The 18,032-nt window shown below is 33.2% G+C and overlaps 1 protein-coding gene and 6 long non-coding RNA genes across 7 annotated transcripts; all 7 read left to right on the forward strand.

The window, feature by feature from the left end:
- The first annotated feature begins 1,476 nt into the window (after nucleotides 1-1,476).
- Nucleotides 1,477-2,720, forward strand: LOC146915806 (uncharacterized). Its single transcript, XR_015013570.1, has 2 exons — nucleotides 1,477-1,854; nucleotides 2,538-2,720. It is a non-coding gene; the product is annotated as an uncharacterized LOC146915806 (long non-coding RNA).
- Nucleotides 2,721-3,482: 762 nt separating this feature from the next.
- Nucleotides 3,483-4,702, forward strand: LOC146915807 (uncharacterized). Its single transcript, XR_015013571.1, has 2 exons — nucleotides 3,483-3,860; nucleotides 4,520-4,702. It is a non-coding gene; the product is annotated as an uncharacterized LOC146915807 (long non-coding RNA).
- A 762-nt stretch (nucleotides 4,703-5,464) lies between these two features.
- LOC146915808 (uncharacterized) lies at nucleotides 5,465-6,708 on the forward strand. The gene is made up of 2 exons (XR_015013578.1): nucleotides 5,465-5,842; nucleotides 6,526-6,708. It is a non-coding gene; the product is annotated as an uncharacterized LOC146915808 (long non-coding RNA).
- Nucleotides 6,709-8,012: 1,304 nt separating this feature from the next.
- On the forward strand, nucleotides 8,013-10,530 carry LOC146915809 (uncharacterized). Its single transcript, XM_085721445.1, has one exon. It carries the CDS (start codon nucleotides 8,013-8,015, stop codon nucleotides 9,576-9,578), a length of 1,566 nt encoding a protein of 521 aa, XP_085577571.1. The 3' UTR covers nucleotides 9,579-10,530.
- Nucleotides 10,531-11,437: 907 nt separating this feature from the next.
- Nucleotides 11,438-12,661, forward strand: LOC146915810 (uncharacterized). Its single transcript, XR_015013579.1, has 2 exons — nucleotides 11,438-11,810; nucleotides 12,494-12,661. It is a non-coding gene; the product is annotated as an uncharacterized LOC146915810 (long non-coding RNA).
- Nucleotides 12,662-13,439: 778 nt separating this feature from the next.
- On the forward strand, nucleotides 13,440-14,662 carry LOC146915811 (uncharacterized). The gene is made up of 2 exons (XR_015013580.1): nucleotides 13,440-13,817; nucleotides 14,480-14,662. It is a non-coding gene; the product is annotated as an uncharacterized LOC146915811 (long non-coding RNA).
- A 775-nt stretch (nucleotides 14,663-15,437) lies between these two features.
- LOC146915812 (uncharacterized) lies at nucleotides 15,438-16,681 on the forward strand. The gene is made up of 2 exons (XR_015013581.1): nucleotides 15,438-15,815; nucleotides 16,499-16,681. It is a non-coding gene; the product is annotated as an uncharacterized LOC146915812 (long non-coding RNA).
- The last annotated feature ends 1,351 nt before the right edge of the window (nucleotides 16,682-18,032 follow it).

Raw genomic sequence — 18,032 nt, forward strand, 5'->3', positions numbered from 1 at the left:
CATCTTTTGTGGCATAGCATGGCATTGTGTTTGAGTTATTTGTGTTAAAGAAAAGATGATTTGATGAAGCTTTGAAAGAAAGTTTGAATTTTGATTGAAGTTGTGAAAGTGATGATGATTACAAAAGATTATACATCATGCATAGCATGGCATATAGTTGTGTCATAGGTGCCAAATGGGGCGATTATCACTGTGCCAATTGGGGCGATTTATCAGTGTGCCAATTGGGGCGATTTATTATTCTGTCAAATGGGGCGATTTGTCTTTAGGTGCCAAATGGGGCGATTATATTATTATGCCAATTGGGGCGATATCCGGATCATGGTCTAGTTGCATCTCATGCATCATTTGCATAAATTTATTTTATTTTGATTTCTGTTATTTATATTGAGCTTTTGACTTTTATGTGGTGAGTGTTTTATTGTTCTTCTTATCTTGTGCCTTTATGTCTATATGATTGTATTTTTGTGGTTTAGGAATACTGACCCCTTACAACCAACATTTTAGGTATTGATGAATTTGAAGATTTGAATCAGGAATGATGTTTAGCTTGTACGTGCGCGGGGAAATAAAGTTGGGTTTTTCTTAAATTGTAATTTAAAACGTTTTTGAGGTTCATTTTAGTTTTCTTGTAATAATCAATTTTAATGAATAATTTCTAATATTTTATTTTAATAGTTACCTTCTAGATATCTTTTTTATTGACAATATTTTATTAATTTATTTTTAAAAAGCAAATATGTTCATATTTACTAAAGAATAAAATTATTTTTAGTAATGACTTGGATTAAAAATTCGGGGCGTTACATTCCGATATTTTATAATGTTATCATTATTATTATTATTATTATTATTATTATTATTATTATTATTATTATTATTATTATATATAGTTTATATATTCTTTTTACTTGGAACCCTCGAGGTAATTTTAATATAGTCTATTTAATTAAATTTGAAGGGATAAACTAGTATTATTTATTCATCTTACTAATAGAATTTCGGTTGGTAGAACCGTGGTTAGTCATGATGACTTTTGCAAGCGTTCACTAATTAATCTCTTAGTTTTACTATATGTATAGAGTTAGGTAAATCCCAGCAATTAAACTTCATCCTTATTTTCCTATGGATTGTTACTAACATAATTCCTATGTCCAAATTCTTCTCTCCTTTACGTGATTAGCCAAAGAGTGCAGCTTGGGTACAATAATTCCATCTCCTTTGTGTACCTCCCCTGCAAAATAAAGGGTCATGAATATCCATTATTCACTCAATTAATTAATTTCAGAAGTCTCCTTACCTGCCTATAATTCGCTCAATCTAATTTATGAGTATTTTGACCGAATTAACTAATTCTAATTACTCTTCTTTATTTTCTTGTCGGTAAAAATCCCATATGTCATCATTCTTTTAGTAGAAACTCGTTTGACCAAAAAAGGAGATTGGCCTATTCATTTTGTACCAGAAGTGTTGTCCTACATAATCACCCCTTGACATCCTCTTAACTCCATTTTTAACCCTCTTTAGTTAGCCATCCGTTTATTCATTTATTTTGTATCCTCATCAAATTCTAGATCCACCTTAGCTATTCCAAAATTCAGCCTCCACCGTAGCATGAATACCACAAGTTCTAATTAATTCACCCAATTCCAAAACATCATCTAACTGAAAGGAATCATGAAGACACCTAACCCTTGTAGAGCATTACACGCCTAAACCATTTTCATCCAACATCTCCATGTTGCCGCAACCGTTTTACCTTCGTGCAATATCATAAGAACCTCAAACTTGCTCGTGCGTTTGATTTGGAATCAACCTTAGGGACGTCGTTTGTCAAAGGAAAATCACCCAAAGGTAAGGGCGGTATTCCGTACAATTATATATTCATAATCTCATAAGCTAAGTTGAACGTAGAACCCTTATCCTAATAAGAGGAGAAAACTTGAATATAAATAAAAGAATGAAATATATGTTTTTATTGCATTTCATGTGTGGTGGAATAGTATCATCTTTTGTGGCATAGCATGGCATTGTGTTTGAGTTATTTGTGTTAAAGAAAAGATGATTTGATGAAGCTTTGAAAGAAAGTTTGAATTTTGATTGAAGTTGTGAAAGTGATGATGATTACAAAAGATTATACATCATGCATAGCATGGCATATAGTTGTGTCATAGGTGCCGAATGGGGCGATTATCATTGTGCCAATTGGGGCGATTATCACTGTGCCAATTGGGGCGATTTATCAGTGTGCCAATTGGGGCGATTTATTATTCTGTCAAATGGGGCGATTTGTCTTTAGGTGCCAAATGGGGCGATTATATTATTATGCCAATTGGGGCGATATCCGGATCATGGTCTAGTTGCATCTCATGCATCATTTGCATAAATTTATTTTATTTTGATTTCTGTTATTTATATTGAGCTTTTGACTTTTATGTGGTGAGTGTTTTATTGTTCTTCTTATCTTGTGCCTTTATGTGTATATGATTGTATTTTTGTGGTTTAGGAATACTGACCCCTTACAACCAACATTTTAGGTATTGATGAATTTGAAGATTTGAATCAGGAATGATGTTTAGCTTGTACGTGCGCGGGGAAATAAAGTTGGGTTTTTCTTAAATTGTAATTTAAAACGTTTTTGAGGTTCATTTTAGTTTTCTTGTAATAATCAATTTTAATGAATAATTTCTAATATTTTATTTTAATAGTTACCTTCTAGATATCTTTTTTATTGACAATATTTTATTAATTTATTTTTAAAAAGCAAATATGTTCATATTTACTAAAGAATAAAATTATTTTTAGTAATGACTTGGATTAAAAATTCGGGGCGTTACATTCCGATATTTTATAATGTTATCATTATTATTATTATTATTATTATTATTATTATATATAGTTTATATATTCTTTTTACTTGGAACCCTCGAGGTAATTTTAATATAGTCTATTTAATTAAATTTGAAGGGATAAACTAGTATTATTTATTCATCTTACTAATAGAATTTCGGTTGGTAGAACCGTGGTTAGTCATGATGACTTTTGCAAGCGTTCACTAATTAATCTCTTAGTTTTACTATATGTATAGAGTTAGGTAAATCCCAACAATTAAACTTCATCCTTATTTTCCTATGGATTGTTACTAACATAATTCCTATGTCCAAATTCTTCTCTCCTTTACGTGATTAGCCAAAGAGTGCAGCTTGGGTACAATAATTCCATCTCCTTTGTGTACCTCCCCTGCAAAATAAAGGGTCATGAATATCCATTATTCACTCAATTAATTAATTTCAGAAGTCTCCTTACCTGCCTATAATTCGCTCAATCTAATTTATGAGTATTTTGACCGAATTAACTAATTCTAATTACTCTTCTTTATTTTCTTGTCGGTAAAAATCCCATATGTCATCATTCTTTTAGTAGAAACTCGTTTGACCAAAAAAGGAGATTGGCCTATTCATTTTGTACCAGAAGTGTTGTCCTACATAATCACCCCTTGACATCCTCTTAACTCCATTTTTAACCCTCTTTAGTTAGCCATCCGTTTATTCATTTATTTTGTATCCTCATCAAATTCTAGATCCACCTTAGCTATTCCAAAATTCAGCCTCCACCGTAGCATGAATACCACAAGTTCTAATTAATTCACCCAATTCCAAAACATCATCTAACTGAAAGGAATCATGAAGACACCTAACCCTTGTAGAGCATTACACGCCTAAACCATTTTCATCCAACATCTCCATGTTGCCGCAACCGTTTTACCTTCGTGCAATATCATAAGAACCTCAAACTTGCTCGTGCGTTTGATTTGGAATCAACCTTAGGGACGTCGTTTGTCAAAGGAAAATCACCCAAAGGTAAGGGCGGTATTCCGTACAATTATATATTCATAATCTCATAAGCTAAGTTGAACGTAGAACCCTTATCCTAATAAGAGGAGAAAACTTGAATATAAATAAAAGAATGAAATATATGTTTTTATTGCATTTCATGTGTGGTGGAATAGTATCATCTTTTGTGGCATAGCATGGCATTGTGTTTGAGTTATTTGTGTTAAAGAAAAGATGATTTGATGAAGCTTTGAAAGAAAGTTTGAATTTTGATTGAAGTTGTGAAAGTGATGATGATTACAAAAGATTATACATCATGCATAGCATGGCATATAGTTGTGTCATAGGTGCCGAATGGGGCGATTATCATTGTGCCAATTGGGGCGATTTATCAGTGTGCCAATTGGGGCGATTTATTATTCTGTCAAATGGGGCGATTTGTCTTTAGGTGCCAAATGGGGCGATTATATTATTATGCCAATTGGGGCGATATCCGGATCATGGTCTAGTTGCATCTCATGCATCATTTGCATAAATTTATTTTATTTTGATTTCTGTTATTTATATTGAGCTTTTGACTTTTATGTGGTGAGTGTTTTATTGTTCTTCTTATCTTGTGCCTTTATGTGTATATGATTGTATTTTTGTGGTTTAGGAATACTGACCCCTTACAACCAACATTTTAGGTATTGATGAATTTGAAGATTTGAATCAGGAATGATGTTTAGCTTGTACGTGCGCGGGGAAATAAAGTTGGGTTTTTCTTAAATTGTAATTTAAAACGTTTTTGAGGTTCATTTTAGTTTTCTTGTAATAATCAATTTTAATGAATAATTTCTAATATTTTATTTTAATAGTTACCTTCTAGATATCTTTTTTATTGACAATATTTTATTAATTTATTTTTAAAAAGCAAATATGTTCATATTTACTAAAGAATAAAATTATTTTTAGTAATGACTTGGATTAAAAATTCGGGGCGTTACATTCCGATATTTTATAATGTTATCATTATTATTATTATTATTATTATTATTATTATATATAGTTTATATATTCTTTTTACTTGGAACCCTCGAGGTAATTTTAATATAGTCTATTTAATTAAATTTGAAGGGATAAACTAGTATTATTTATTCATCTTACTAATAGAATTTCGGTTGGTAGAACCGTGGTTAGTCATGATGACTTTTGCAAGCGTTCACTAATTAATCTCTTAGTTTTACTATATGTATAGAGTTAGGTAAATCCCAGCAATTAAACTTCATCCTTATTTTCCTATGGATTGTTACTAACATAATTCCTATGTCCAAATTCTTCTCTCCTTTACGTGATTAGCCAAAGAGTGCAGCTTGGGTACAATAATTCCATCTCCTTTGTGTACCTCCCCTGCATAATAAAGGGTCATGAATATCCATTATTCACTCAATTAATTAATTTCAGAAGTCTCCTTACCTGCCTATAATTCGCTCAATCTAATTTATGAGTATTTTGACCGAATTAACTAATTCTAATTACTCTTCTTTATTTTCTTGTCGGTAAAAATCCCATATGTCATCATTCTTTTAGTAGAAACTCGTTTGACCAAAAAAGGAGATTGGCCTATTCATTTTGTACCAGAAGTGTTGTCCTACATAATCACCCCTTGACATCCTCTTAACTCCATTTTTAACCCTCTTTAGTTAGCCATCCGTTTATTCATTTATTTTGTATCCTCATCAAATTCTAGATCCACCTTAGCTATTCCAAAATTCAGCCTCCACCGTAGCATGAATACCACAAGTTCTAATTAATTCACCCAATTCCAAAACATCATCTAACTGAAAGGAATCATGAAGACACCTAACCCTTGTAGAGCATTACACGCCTAAACCATTTTCATCCAACATCTCCATGTTGCCGCAACCGTTTTACCTTCGTGCAATATCATAAGAACCTCAAACTTGCTCGTGCGTTTGATTTGGAATCAACCTTAGGGACGTCGTTTGTCAAAGGAAAATCACCCAAAGGTAAGGGCGGTATTCCGTACAATTATATATTCATAATCTCATAAGCTAAGTTGAACGTAGAACCCTTATCCTAATAAGAGGAGAAAACTTGAATATAAATAAAAGAATGAAATATATGTTTTTATTGCATTTCATGTGTGGTGGAATAGTATCATCTTTTGTGGCATAGCATGGCATTGTGTTTGAGTTATTTGTGTTAAAGAAAAGATGATTTGATGAAGCTTTGAAAGAAAGTTTGAATTTTGATTGAAGTTGTGAAAGTGATGATGATTACAAAAGATTATACATCATGCATAGCATGGCATATAGTTGTGTCATAGGTGCCGAATGGGGCGATTATCATTGTGCCAATTGGGGCGATTATCACTGTGCCAATTGGGGCGATTTATCAGTGTGCCAATTGGGGCGATTTATTATTCTGTCAAATGGGGCGATTTGTCTTTAGGTGCCAAATGGGGCGATTATATTATTATGCCAATTGGGGCGATATCCGGATCATGGTCTAGTTGCATCTCATGCATCATTTGCATAAATTTATTTTATTTTGATTTCTGTTATTTATATTGAGCTTTTGACTTTTATGTGGTGAGTGTTTTATTGTTCTTCTTATCTTGTACCTTTATGTGTATATGATTGTATTTTTGTGGTTTAGGAATACTGACCCCTTACAACCAACATTTTAGGTATTGATGAATTTGAAGATTTGAATCAGGAATGATGTTTAGCTTGTACGTGCGCGGGGAAATAAAGTTGGGTTTTTCTTAAATTGTAATTTAAAACGTTTTTGAGGTTCATTTTAGTTTTCTTGTAATAATCAATTTTAATGAATAATTTCTAATATTTTATTTTAATAGTTACCTTCTAGATATCTTTTTTATTGACAATATTTTATTAATTTATTTTTAAAAAGCAAATATGTTCATATTTACTAAAGAATAAAATTATTTTTAGTAATGACTTGGATTAAAAATTCGGGGCGTTACATTATGAAAATATTCAAGTCATTACTAAAAATAATGACTTGGATAAATAATTTTAGTTTTCTTGTAATATAAATTCACGACGAGTGAGGAAATAATTTTAATGATTAATAGGAAGTTTATTGAACACTAAATGCACATAGGATATGGTATGACAATTGTGATAGGATTGTCTATACCGCTATTATGATTAAGGTCTTTTTATTGGCAACTTGAGGGACTGGCCACCTCAATCTCTTGCTAATGGCAGACGAGATCATGGTAGTTGGGATGGACAAGTTTCGCTAATTGTTGAAGCGTGCAAAGTTAATAGGACATCTTATCCAAAAGGTTAGCCACCCGATTTTGATTGCAATATTTACCTCAATAAGAAATTTTAAAAATCCGACCTCCCTTGATTTTCTATTTTCTCGATTCTATGTTGTGACTGTTTCTATATATAAAGTCTTTCGAAATATTTTGACCTCATCTTCTTGAAGTATTTTGATATAACCTTTTTATTTTTTTTTATTTATAATTTTTTTTAAAGGAATGGAAAATTTCTTATCTGCCCAGGGTGTTATTTCTGTTAAGTTTCTATCGATTATTTTCTTAGTATTTTGTCTAAAACCTACGTTCTTAGGAACTATTTATTGTTGGTGTTACCCTAAAATATTTTATTTTTCTTATTTCTATTTTTCATAGATCGAAAAACCTACTCAAGTTTGTCATACTGATTTGTTATCAGAGTGCGCAGCGGAGAAGTAGAGTTTTATTTTCCTATGATATTTTTGTAGTATTTAAAATTCTGATTTTGTTATCCATTGAGAGGATTAGCTTAATTAATTTTTTTTTTCTCTTTTCAAAATTATTTAAAAGTGCTTTTTGAGAGTGAATTTAAAAGAGAAATGTTCAATGATTTTTCGCAAGATGTTTTTGGAAACCCTATCTTAATATTTTCCTGATTGTCTAGTTTCCATAAACCGTTTTGTATGTATACTGTAAGACCCTTGAATTTTATTTTAATGTGTAGATGGTTTGATTTTATTTAATTTGACAAAATATTTTTTTATGTCTTAGAATATTTCAACTTCTTCTTTTATGAAGTCATTTTTGCCATTCTTACTCTCTAATGAATTTATTTAATGAGGGAACTCGACGCTAATCTTTTATTTCTCTAGGAGCTCCGGTGTGGTTCTCCTGCTCCAGCCATGTTTGATTGGCAGGCGGAGCTGGCATCGTCGCCCATCAAGCTGGGGATTCCTGCTATTCCTGTGCCTCCACCTGTGACGCGCACTGCCCCTCCTACTGCTCCGCAAGTTGTAGCTGCACCAAAACCCTCTTTTGCTCAGGCCCTTCAGGGTAAATCCGCTCTCTCGGACCCTCTTCCGGTTCCCTCAATTCGTGGTGATATGCTCTCCGTTAAAATTACTGATGATGTCTATGCCCGCGGACTGGATTTTTGCAAAACAAACCTCAGAGGTAGGTTAGTGTTCAATAAAGGAGATAAGCCTCTCTCCTCTAAGGATCTAGCTGGCAGATTACAGAAAGTGTGGAAAGTTAAAGGACCATGGCATCTAACATCTCTTGGTCGTGGCTTTTATGAGTTTTTCTTTAATTCACACGATGACATGAAAACTGTATGGGCAGCAGGCACGGTGAGTTTAAAGCCAGGACTTCTACGCTTATTTGATTGGAAAAAAGACTTTAACATGCATACGCACCGCCAAACTCACACTCAGGTTTGGGTACGCCTATGGGAATTACCGCAAGAGTATTGGATGGAGAGGACTTTGTATGAGATCGCCGGGGCGGTTGGTACTCCGTTACTCATTGACAATGTGACGCGTAACAGACTATATGGCCATTATGCCCGCATTCTTGTTGACCTAGATCTCTCGAAGGATTTGTTTTATGAAATTATGGTGGAACGTGAAGGCTTTGCGTTTCCATTGGCTATAGAGTATGAGGGGCTGCCTGATTTTTGCAAACATTGTTCAAGCATTGGTCATGATGTATCTAAGTGTCGTTGGTTGCATCCTAGGAAGGATGATTCTAGCAATAATGACAAGGAGAGAGTTATTGTTCGCAAAGGGAAAGAGCAAGTTCCGACGAAAACAAATGCCTGGATACCATTGAAGGACAATCCCTCGGGCACTGGTTCTTCCAAAGCCTTTGAAGCCCCTCCAGTGCAACAGTTGGTGACTCATTCTTTACCTGAACAGGCTGCGCAAAAGGTGACAGTTGAGATGCCACAGAGACTACCTTCAGTGGAGCCTATTTTGACATTGGTGACAGTAGAATCACAAGAGCCGGTGATATTTCCTCAAAGGAACCCTGCCCAGGTTGGTGATGTTACGCAATCTCCGGTTGCTGCAGATTCCTCTTTGCTGCATGTTGAGGTAGAGGAGGAGCAGATGGGCAATGCTGTAGAGACAGGCTCTCTAGACACTCATGCTGCCACTGATGTTGTTGATACTACGGACAGGGAGGTCGCTCCACCTGAACAAATTGCTGATGTATTTGATGCGGATATGGAGGGTGGAAACATGCCGGTAATTGTCCGAGAGGAGGGAATGACACATTCAAATGCTCGTATCCAACATGACCTTGATCTATGGCAGAAAATTAAGGAGTATGATAGGCGTGCAGCAGAGACTCCTTTTGTTCCGGTGCTATCTAAAAAACAGCAGCAAATGTTAAAGAAACATAAGTTCGATGGTAAGGCGCCTTACAAAACCCGCTCCACGGGGCAGTCCTCTCCTCCTTCTCAATGAATATATTCTTCTGGAATTTACGCGGTATTGGTAATGTTGATACCCGTATTACTCTAAGGAATTTATTTTTAACGCATAAGCCTTTACTTTTGTTTATTGCGGAGCCAATGATTGATGTTTCCTACATTCCGACTTGGTATTGGCATAGTATTGGTGTGGTGAAATTCTGTGTTAATGATCGAGAATCTTTGTTACCAAATCTTTGGGCGTTGTGTACAAAGTTATTGGTATGAGGAACTTTAATCTTTGTATGAGAATCTCTGTTACCAAATCTTTGAAGTTGCATGCTGTGTTGCAGGCTACAGAGAACCTTAGTGATCAGTATGTTATTGGTATTGTGTACAAAGTTTTACTTAGTCAACAGGTTTTTGCTATGAGGAACTTTAATTTCACAAGGAACAGGCAGAAGCTACTACTTATGATGTGCAAAGAGATTGCAGTATTGGGAATGCATCGAAACATAATCAACTACATATACTACTGGATTGGAGAGGACCATGGTTTAGTCTTGTATGAATTCATGGAAAGAAGCCTTCATGATATTTTACATGAATCACCCTTAACGTGGATTGTCAGGTTTAACATAGCTCCAAAAAATATTCTTATTGATGACAATATGGAGCCAATTATAGCTGATTTTGGTACTGCTCTATTTAGGATTGCTATAAAAAAATGATTTATGTCTCATAAGCCATTTCTAATTCCGGAGCCGATGGTTTATTTTGAACATGTTCCCTAGTGGTATTGGGAAAGTATTGGGGTGTCAAAATATTGTATAAATGATAGAGAGTCTTGATGTTCAGGGTTCAGTTTGGTTTGAAATGCTTCCGACAGAGTTGCATATAGATTTCTTTCGAGATAGCGTTGGTTTGCCTAATTGCAGATTTTTTTAGTCTGTGGTAGTTTTTTTTTTTTTAGCAATTTTCTGTTTGTTTTTCTTCTGAGGATTTTGGCCTAGTCCCCCCTCTTCTTGTATATATTTTTACTTTTTTTTAATAAAATTTTAGAGTTTGGCGGCATAGGATGGAGGTTTCCCGGGATGCCAACCTAGTTGGGATGTCGGTGTTTCCGCCCGATGTCGGTCCTTACTCCTTGCTTAGCAAAAAAAAAAAAAAAAATTCTCTAGTTTCGAGGACGAAACTATTTTAAGGGGGTAATAATGTAAAGCCCCGATATTTTATAATATTATCATTATTATTATTATTATTATTATTATTATTATTATTATTATTATTATTATTATTATTATTATTATTATTATTATTATATAGTTTATATATTCTTTTTACTTGGAACCCTCGAGGTAATTTTATTATAGTCTATTTAATTAAATTTGAAGGGATAAACTAGTATTATTTATTCATCTTACTAATAGAATTTCGGTTGGTAGAACCGTGGTTAGTCATGATGACTTTTGCAAGCGTTCACTAATTAATCTCTTAGTTTTACTATATGTATAGAGTTAGGTAAATCCCAGCAATTAAACTTCATCCTTATTTTCCTATGGATTGTTACTAACATAATTCCCATGTCCAAATTCTTCTCTCCTTTACGTGATTAGCCAAAGAGTGCAGCTTGGGTACAATAATTCCATCTCCTTTGTCTACCTCCCCTGCAAAATAAAGGGTCATGAATATCCATTATTCACTCAATTAATTAATTTCAGAAGTCTCCTTACCTGCCTATAATTCCCTCAATCTAATTTATGAGTATTTTGACCGAATTAACTAATTCTAATTACTCTTCTTTATTTTCTTGTCGGTAAAAATCCCATATGTCATCATTCTTTTAGTAGAAACACGTTTGACCAAAAAAGGAGATTGGCCTATTCATTTTGTACCAGAAGTGTTGTCCTACATAATCACCCCTTGACATCCTCTTAACTCCATTTGTAACCCTCTTTAGTTAGCCATCCGTTTATTCATTTATTTTGTATCCTCATCAAATTCTAGATCCACCTTAGCTATTCCAAAATTCAGCCTCCACCGTAGCATGAATACCACAAGTTCTAATTAATTCACCCAATTCCAAAACATCATCTAACTGAAAGGAATCATGAAGACACCTAACCCTTGTAGAGCATTACACGCCTAAACCATTTTCATCCAACATCTCCATGTTGCCGCAACCGTTTTACCTTCGTGCAATATCATAAGAACCTCAAACTTGCTCGTGCGTTTGATTTGGAATCAACCTTAGGGACGTCGTTTGTCAAAGGAAAATCACCCAAAGGTAAGGGCGGTATTCCGTACAATTATATATTCATAATCTCATAAGCTAAGTTGAACGTAGAACCTTTATCCTAACAAGAGGAGAAAACTTGAATATAAATAAAAGAATGAAATATATGTTTTTATTGCATTTCATGTGTGGTGGAATAGTATCATCTTTTGTGGCATAGCATGGCATTGTGTTTGAGTTATTTGTGTTAAAGAAAAGATGATTTTATGAAGCTTTGAAAGAAAGTTTGAATTTTGATTGAAGTTGTGAAAGTGATGATGATTACAAAAGATTATACATCATGCATAGCATGGCATATAGTTGTGTCATAGGTGCCAAATGGGGCGATTATCATTGTGCCAATTGGGGCGATTATCACTGTGCCAATTGGGGCGATTTATCAGTGTGCCAATTGGGGCGATTTATTATTCTGTCAAATGGGGCGATTTGTCTTTAGGTGCCAAATGGGGCGATTATATTATTATGCCAATTGGGGCGATATCCGGATCATGGTCTAGTTGCATCTCATGCATCATTTGCATAAATTTATTTTATTTTGATTTCTGTTATTTATATTGAGCTTTTGACTTTTATGTGGTGAGTGTTTTATTGTTCTTCTTATCTTGTGCCTTTATGTCTATATGATTGTATTTTTGTGGTTTAGGAATACTGACCACTTACAACCAACATTTTAGGTATTGATGAATTTGAAGATTTGAATCAGGAATGATGTTTAGCTTGTACGTGCGCGGGGAAATAAAGTTGGGTTTTTCTTAAATTGTAATTTAAAACGTTTTTGAGGTTCATTTTAGTTTTCTTGTAATAATCAATTTTAATGAATAATTTCTAATATTTTATTTTAATAGTTACCTTCTAGATATCTTTTTTATTGACAATATTTTATTAATTTATTTTTAAAAAGCAAATATGTTCATATTTACTAAAGAATAAAATTATTTTTAGTAATGACTTGGATTAAAAATTCGGGGCGTTACATTCCGATATTTTATAATATTATCATTATTATTATTATTATTACTATTATTATTATTATATAGTTTATATATTCTTTTTACTTGGAACCCTCGAGGTAATTTTAATATAGTCTATTTAATTAAATTTGAAGGGATAAACTAGTATTATTTATTCATCTTACTAATAGAATTTCGGTTGGTAGAACCGTGGTTAGTCATGATGACTTTTGCAAGCGTTCACTAATTAATCTCTTAGTTTTACTATATGTATAGAGTTAGGTAAATCCCAGCAATTAAACTTCATCCTTATTTTCCTATGGATTGTTACTAACATAATTCCTATGTCCAAATTCTTCTCTCCTTTACGTGATTAGCCAAAGAGTGCAGCTTGGGTACAATAATTCCATCTCCTTTGTCTACCTCCCCTGCAAAATAAAGGGTCATGAATATCCATTATTCACTCAATTAATTAATTTCAGAAGTCTCCTTACCTGCCTATAATTCGCTCAATCTAATTTATGAGTATTTTGACCGAATTAACTAATTCTAATTACTCTTCTTTATTTTCTTGTCGGTAAAAATCCCATATGTCATCATTCTTTTAGTAGAAACTCGTTTGACCAAAAAAGGAGATTGGCCTATTCATTTTGTACCAGAAGTGTTGTCCTACATAATCACCCCTTGACATCCTCTTAACTCCATTTTTAACCCTCTTTAGTTAGCCATCCGTTTATTCATTTATTTTGTATCCTCATCAAATTCTAGATCCACCTTAGCTATTCCAAAATTCAGCCTCCACCGTAGCATGAATACCACAAGTTCTAATTAATTCACCCAATTCCAAAACATCATCTAACTGAAAGGAATCATGAAGACACCTAACCCTTGTAGAGCATTACACGCCTAAACCATTTTCATCCAACATCTCCATGTTGCCGCAACCGTTTTACCTTCGTGCAATATCATAAGAACCTCAAACTTGCTCGTGCGTTTGATTTGGAATCAACCTTAGGGACGTCGTTTGTCAAAGGAAAATCACCCAAAGGTAAGGGCAGTATTCCGTACAATTATATATTCATAATCTCATAAGCTAAGTTGAACGTAGAACCCTTATCCTAATAAGAGGAGAAAACTTGAATATAAATAAAAGAATGAAATATATGTTTTTATTGCATTTCATGTGTGGTGGAATAGTATCATCTTTTGTGGCATAGCATGGCATTTGAGTTATTTGTGTTAAAGAAAAGATGATTTGATGAAGCTTTGAAAGAAAGTTTGAATTTTGATTGAAGTTGTGAAAGTGATGATGATTACAAAAGATTATACATCATGCATAGCATGGCATATAGTTGTGTCATAGGTGCCAAATGGGGCGATTATCATTGTGCCAATTGGGGCGATTATCACTGTGCCAATTGGGGCGATTTATCAGTGTGCCAATTGGGGCGATTTATTATTCTGTCAAATGGGGCGATTTGTCTTTAGGTGCCAAATGGGGCGATTATATTATTATGCCAATTGGGGCGATATCCGGATCATGGTCTAGTTGCATCTCATGCATCATTTGCATAAATTTATTTTATTTTGATTTCTGTTATTTATATTGAGCTTTTGACTTTTATGTGGTGAGTGTTTTATTGTCTTTATGTCTATATGATTGTATTTTTGTGGTTTAGGAATACTGACCCCTTACAACCAACATTTTAGGTATTGATGAATTTGAAGATTTGAATCAGGAATGATGTTTAGCTTGTACGTGCGCGGGGAAATAAAGTTGGGTTTTTCTTAAATTGTAATTTAAAACGTTTTTGAGGTTCATTTTAGTTTTCTTGTAATAATCAATTTTAATGAATAATTTCTAATATTTTATTTTAATAGTTACCTTCTAGATATCTTTTTTATTGACAATATTTTATTAATTTATTTTTAAAAAGCAAATATGTTCATATTTACTAAAGAATAAAATTATTTTTAGTAATGACTTGGATTAAAAATTCGGGGCGTTACATTCCGATATTTTATAATATTATCATTATTATTATTATTATTATTATTATTATTATTATTATTATTATTATATAGTTTATATATTCTTTTTACTTGGAACCCTCGAGGTAATTTTAATATAGTCTATTTAATTAAATTTGAAGGGATAAACTAGTATTATTTATTCATCTTACTAATAGAATTTCGGTTGGTAGAACCGTGGTTAGTCATGATGACTTTTGCAAGCGTTCACTAATTAATCTCTTAGTTTTACTATATGTATAGAGTTAGGTAAATCCCAGCAATTAAACTTCATCCTTATTTTCCTATGGATTGTTACTAACATAATTCCTATGTCCAAATTCTTCTCTCCTTTACGTGATTAGCCAAAGAGTGCAGCTTGGGTACAATAATTCCATCTCCTTTGTCTACCTCCCCTGCAAAATAAAGGGTCATGAATATCCATTATTCACTCAATTAATTAATTTCAGAAGTCTCCTTACCTGCCTATAATTCGCTCAATCTAATTTATGAGTATTTTGACCGAATTAACTAATTCTAATTACTCTTCTTTATTTTCTTGTTGGTAAAAATCCCATATGTCATCATTCTTTTAGTAGAAACTCGTTTGACCAAAAAAGGAGATTGGCCTATTCATTTTGTACCAGAAGTGTTGTCCTACATAATCACCCCTTGACATCCTCTTAACTCCATTTTTAACCCTCTTTAGTTAGCCATCCGTTTATTCATTTATTTTGTATCCTCATCAAATTCTAGATCCACCTTAGCTATTCCAAAATTCAGCCTCCACCGTAGCATGAATACCACAAGTTCTAATTAATTCACCCAATTCCAAAACATCATCTAACTGAAAGGAATCATGAAGACACCTAACCCTTGTAGAGCATTACACGCCTAAACCATTTTCATCCAACATCTCCATGTTGCCGCAACCGTTTTACCTTCGTGCAATATCATAAGAACCTCAAACTTGCTCGTGCGTTTGATTTGGAATCAACCTTAGGGACGTCGTTTGTCAAAGGAAAATCACCCAAAGGTAAGGGCGGTATTCCGTACAATTATATATTCATAATCTCATAAGCTAAGTTGAACGTAGAACCCTTATCCTAATAAGAGGAGAAAACTTGAATATAAATAAAAGAATGAAATATATGTTTTTATTGCATTTCATGTGTGGTGGAATAGTATCATCTTTTGTGGCATAGCATGGCATTGTGTTTGAGTTATTTGTGTTAAAGAAAAGATGATTTGATGAAGCTTTGAAAGAAAGTTTGAATTTTGATTGAAGTTGTGAAAGTGATGATGATTACAAAAGATTATACATCATGCATAGCATGGCATATAGTTGTGTCATAGGTGCCAAATGGGGCGATTATCATTGTGCCAATTGGGGCGATTATCACTGTGCCAATTGGGGCGATTTATCAGTGTGCCAATTGGGGCGATTTATTATTCTGTCAAATGGGGCGATTTGTCTTTAGGTGCCAAATGGGGCGATTATATTATTATGCCAATTGGGGCGATATCCGGATCATGGTCTAGTTGCATCTCATGCATCATTTGCATAAATTTATTTTATTTTGATTTCTGTTATTTATATTGAGCTTGTGACTTTTATGTGGTGAGTGTTTTATTGTTCTTCTTATCTTGTGCCTTTATGTCTATATGATTGTATTTTTGTGGTTTAGGAATACTGACCCCTTACAACCAACATTTTAGGTATTGATGAATTTGAAGATTTGAATCAGGAATGATGTTTAGCTTGTACGTGCGCGGGGAAATAAAGTTGGGTTTTTCTTAAATTGTAATTTAAAACGTTTTTGAGGTTCATTTTAGTTTTCTTGTAATAATCAATTTTAATGAATAATTTCTAATATTTTATTTTAATAGTTACCTTCTAGATATCTTTTTTATTGACAATATTTTATTAATTTATTTTTAAAAAGCAAATATGTTCATATTTACTAAAGAATAAAATTATTTTTAGTAATGACTTGGATTAAAAATTCGGGGCGTTACATTCCGATATTTTATAATGTTATCATTATTATTATTATTATTATTATTATTATTATATATAGTTTATATATTCTTTTTACTTGGAACCCTCGAGGTAATTTTAATATAGTCTATTTAATTAAATTTGAAGGGATAAACTAGTATTATTTATTCATCTTACTAATAGAATTTCGGTTGGTAGAACCGTGGTTAGTCATGATGACTTTTGCAAGCGTTCACTAATTAATCTCTTAGTTTTACTATATGTATAGAGTTAGGTAAATCCCAGCAATTAAACTTCATCCTTATTTTCCTATGGATTGTTACTAACATAATTCCTATGTCCAAATTCTTCTCTCCTTTACGTGATTAGCCAAAGAGTGCAGCTTGGGTACAATAATTCCATCTCCTTTGTCTACCTCCCCTGCAAAATAAAGGGTCATGAATATCCATTATTCACTCAATTAATTAATTTCAGAAGTCTCCTTACCTGCCTATAATTCGCTCAATCTAATTTATGAGTATTTTGACCGAATTAACTAATTCTAATTACTCTTCTTTATTTTCTTGTCGGTAAAAATCCCATATGTCATCATTCTTTTAGTAGAAACTCGTTTGACCAAAAAAGGAGATTGGCCTATTCATTTTGTACCAGAAGTGTTGTCCTACATAATCACCCCTTGACATCCTCTTAACTCCATTTTTAACCCTCTTTAGTTAGCCATCCGTTTATTCATTTATTTTGTATCCTCATCAAATTCTAGATCCACCTTAGCTATTCCAAAATTCAGCCTCCACCGTAGCATGAATACCACAAGTTCTAATTAATTCACCCAATTCCAAAACATCATCTAACTGAAAGGAATCATGAAGACACCTAACCCTTGTAGAGCATTACACGCCTAAACCATTTTCATCCAACATCTCCATGTTGCCGCAACCGTTTTACCTTCGTGCAATATCATAAGAACCTCAAACTTGCTTGTGCGTTTGATTTGGAATCAACCTTAGTGACGTCGTTTGTCAAAGGAAAATCACCCAAAGGTAAGGGCGGTATTCCGTACAATTATATATTCATAATCTCATAAGCTAAGTTGAACGTAGAACCCTTATCCTAATAAGAGGAGAAAACTTGAATATAAATAAAAGAATGAAATATATGTTTTTATTGCATTTCATGTGTGGTGGAATAGTATCATCTTTTGTGGCATAGCATGGCATTGTGTTAAAGAAAAGATGATTTGATGAAGCTTTG

This window comes from Medicago sativa, chromosome 6, assembly GCF_051527215.1.
Source record: "Medicago sativa cultivar Bolivia chromosome 6, Bolivia_mono, whole genome shotgun sequence".
Classification (NCBI taxonomy): Eukaryota; Viridiplantae; Streptophyta; class Magnoliopsida; order Fabales; family Fabaceae; genus Medicago; species Medicago sativa.

Bases quoted from the DNA above. Each gene is read 5' to 3' on its own strand.
- LOC146915809 (XM_085721445.1), top strand. From the start codon at position 8,013: ATGTTTGATTGGCAGGCGGAGCTGGCATCGTCGCCCATCAAGCTGGGG.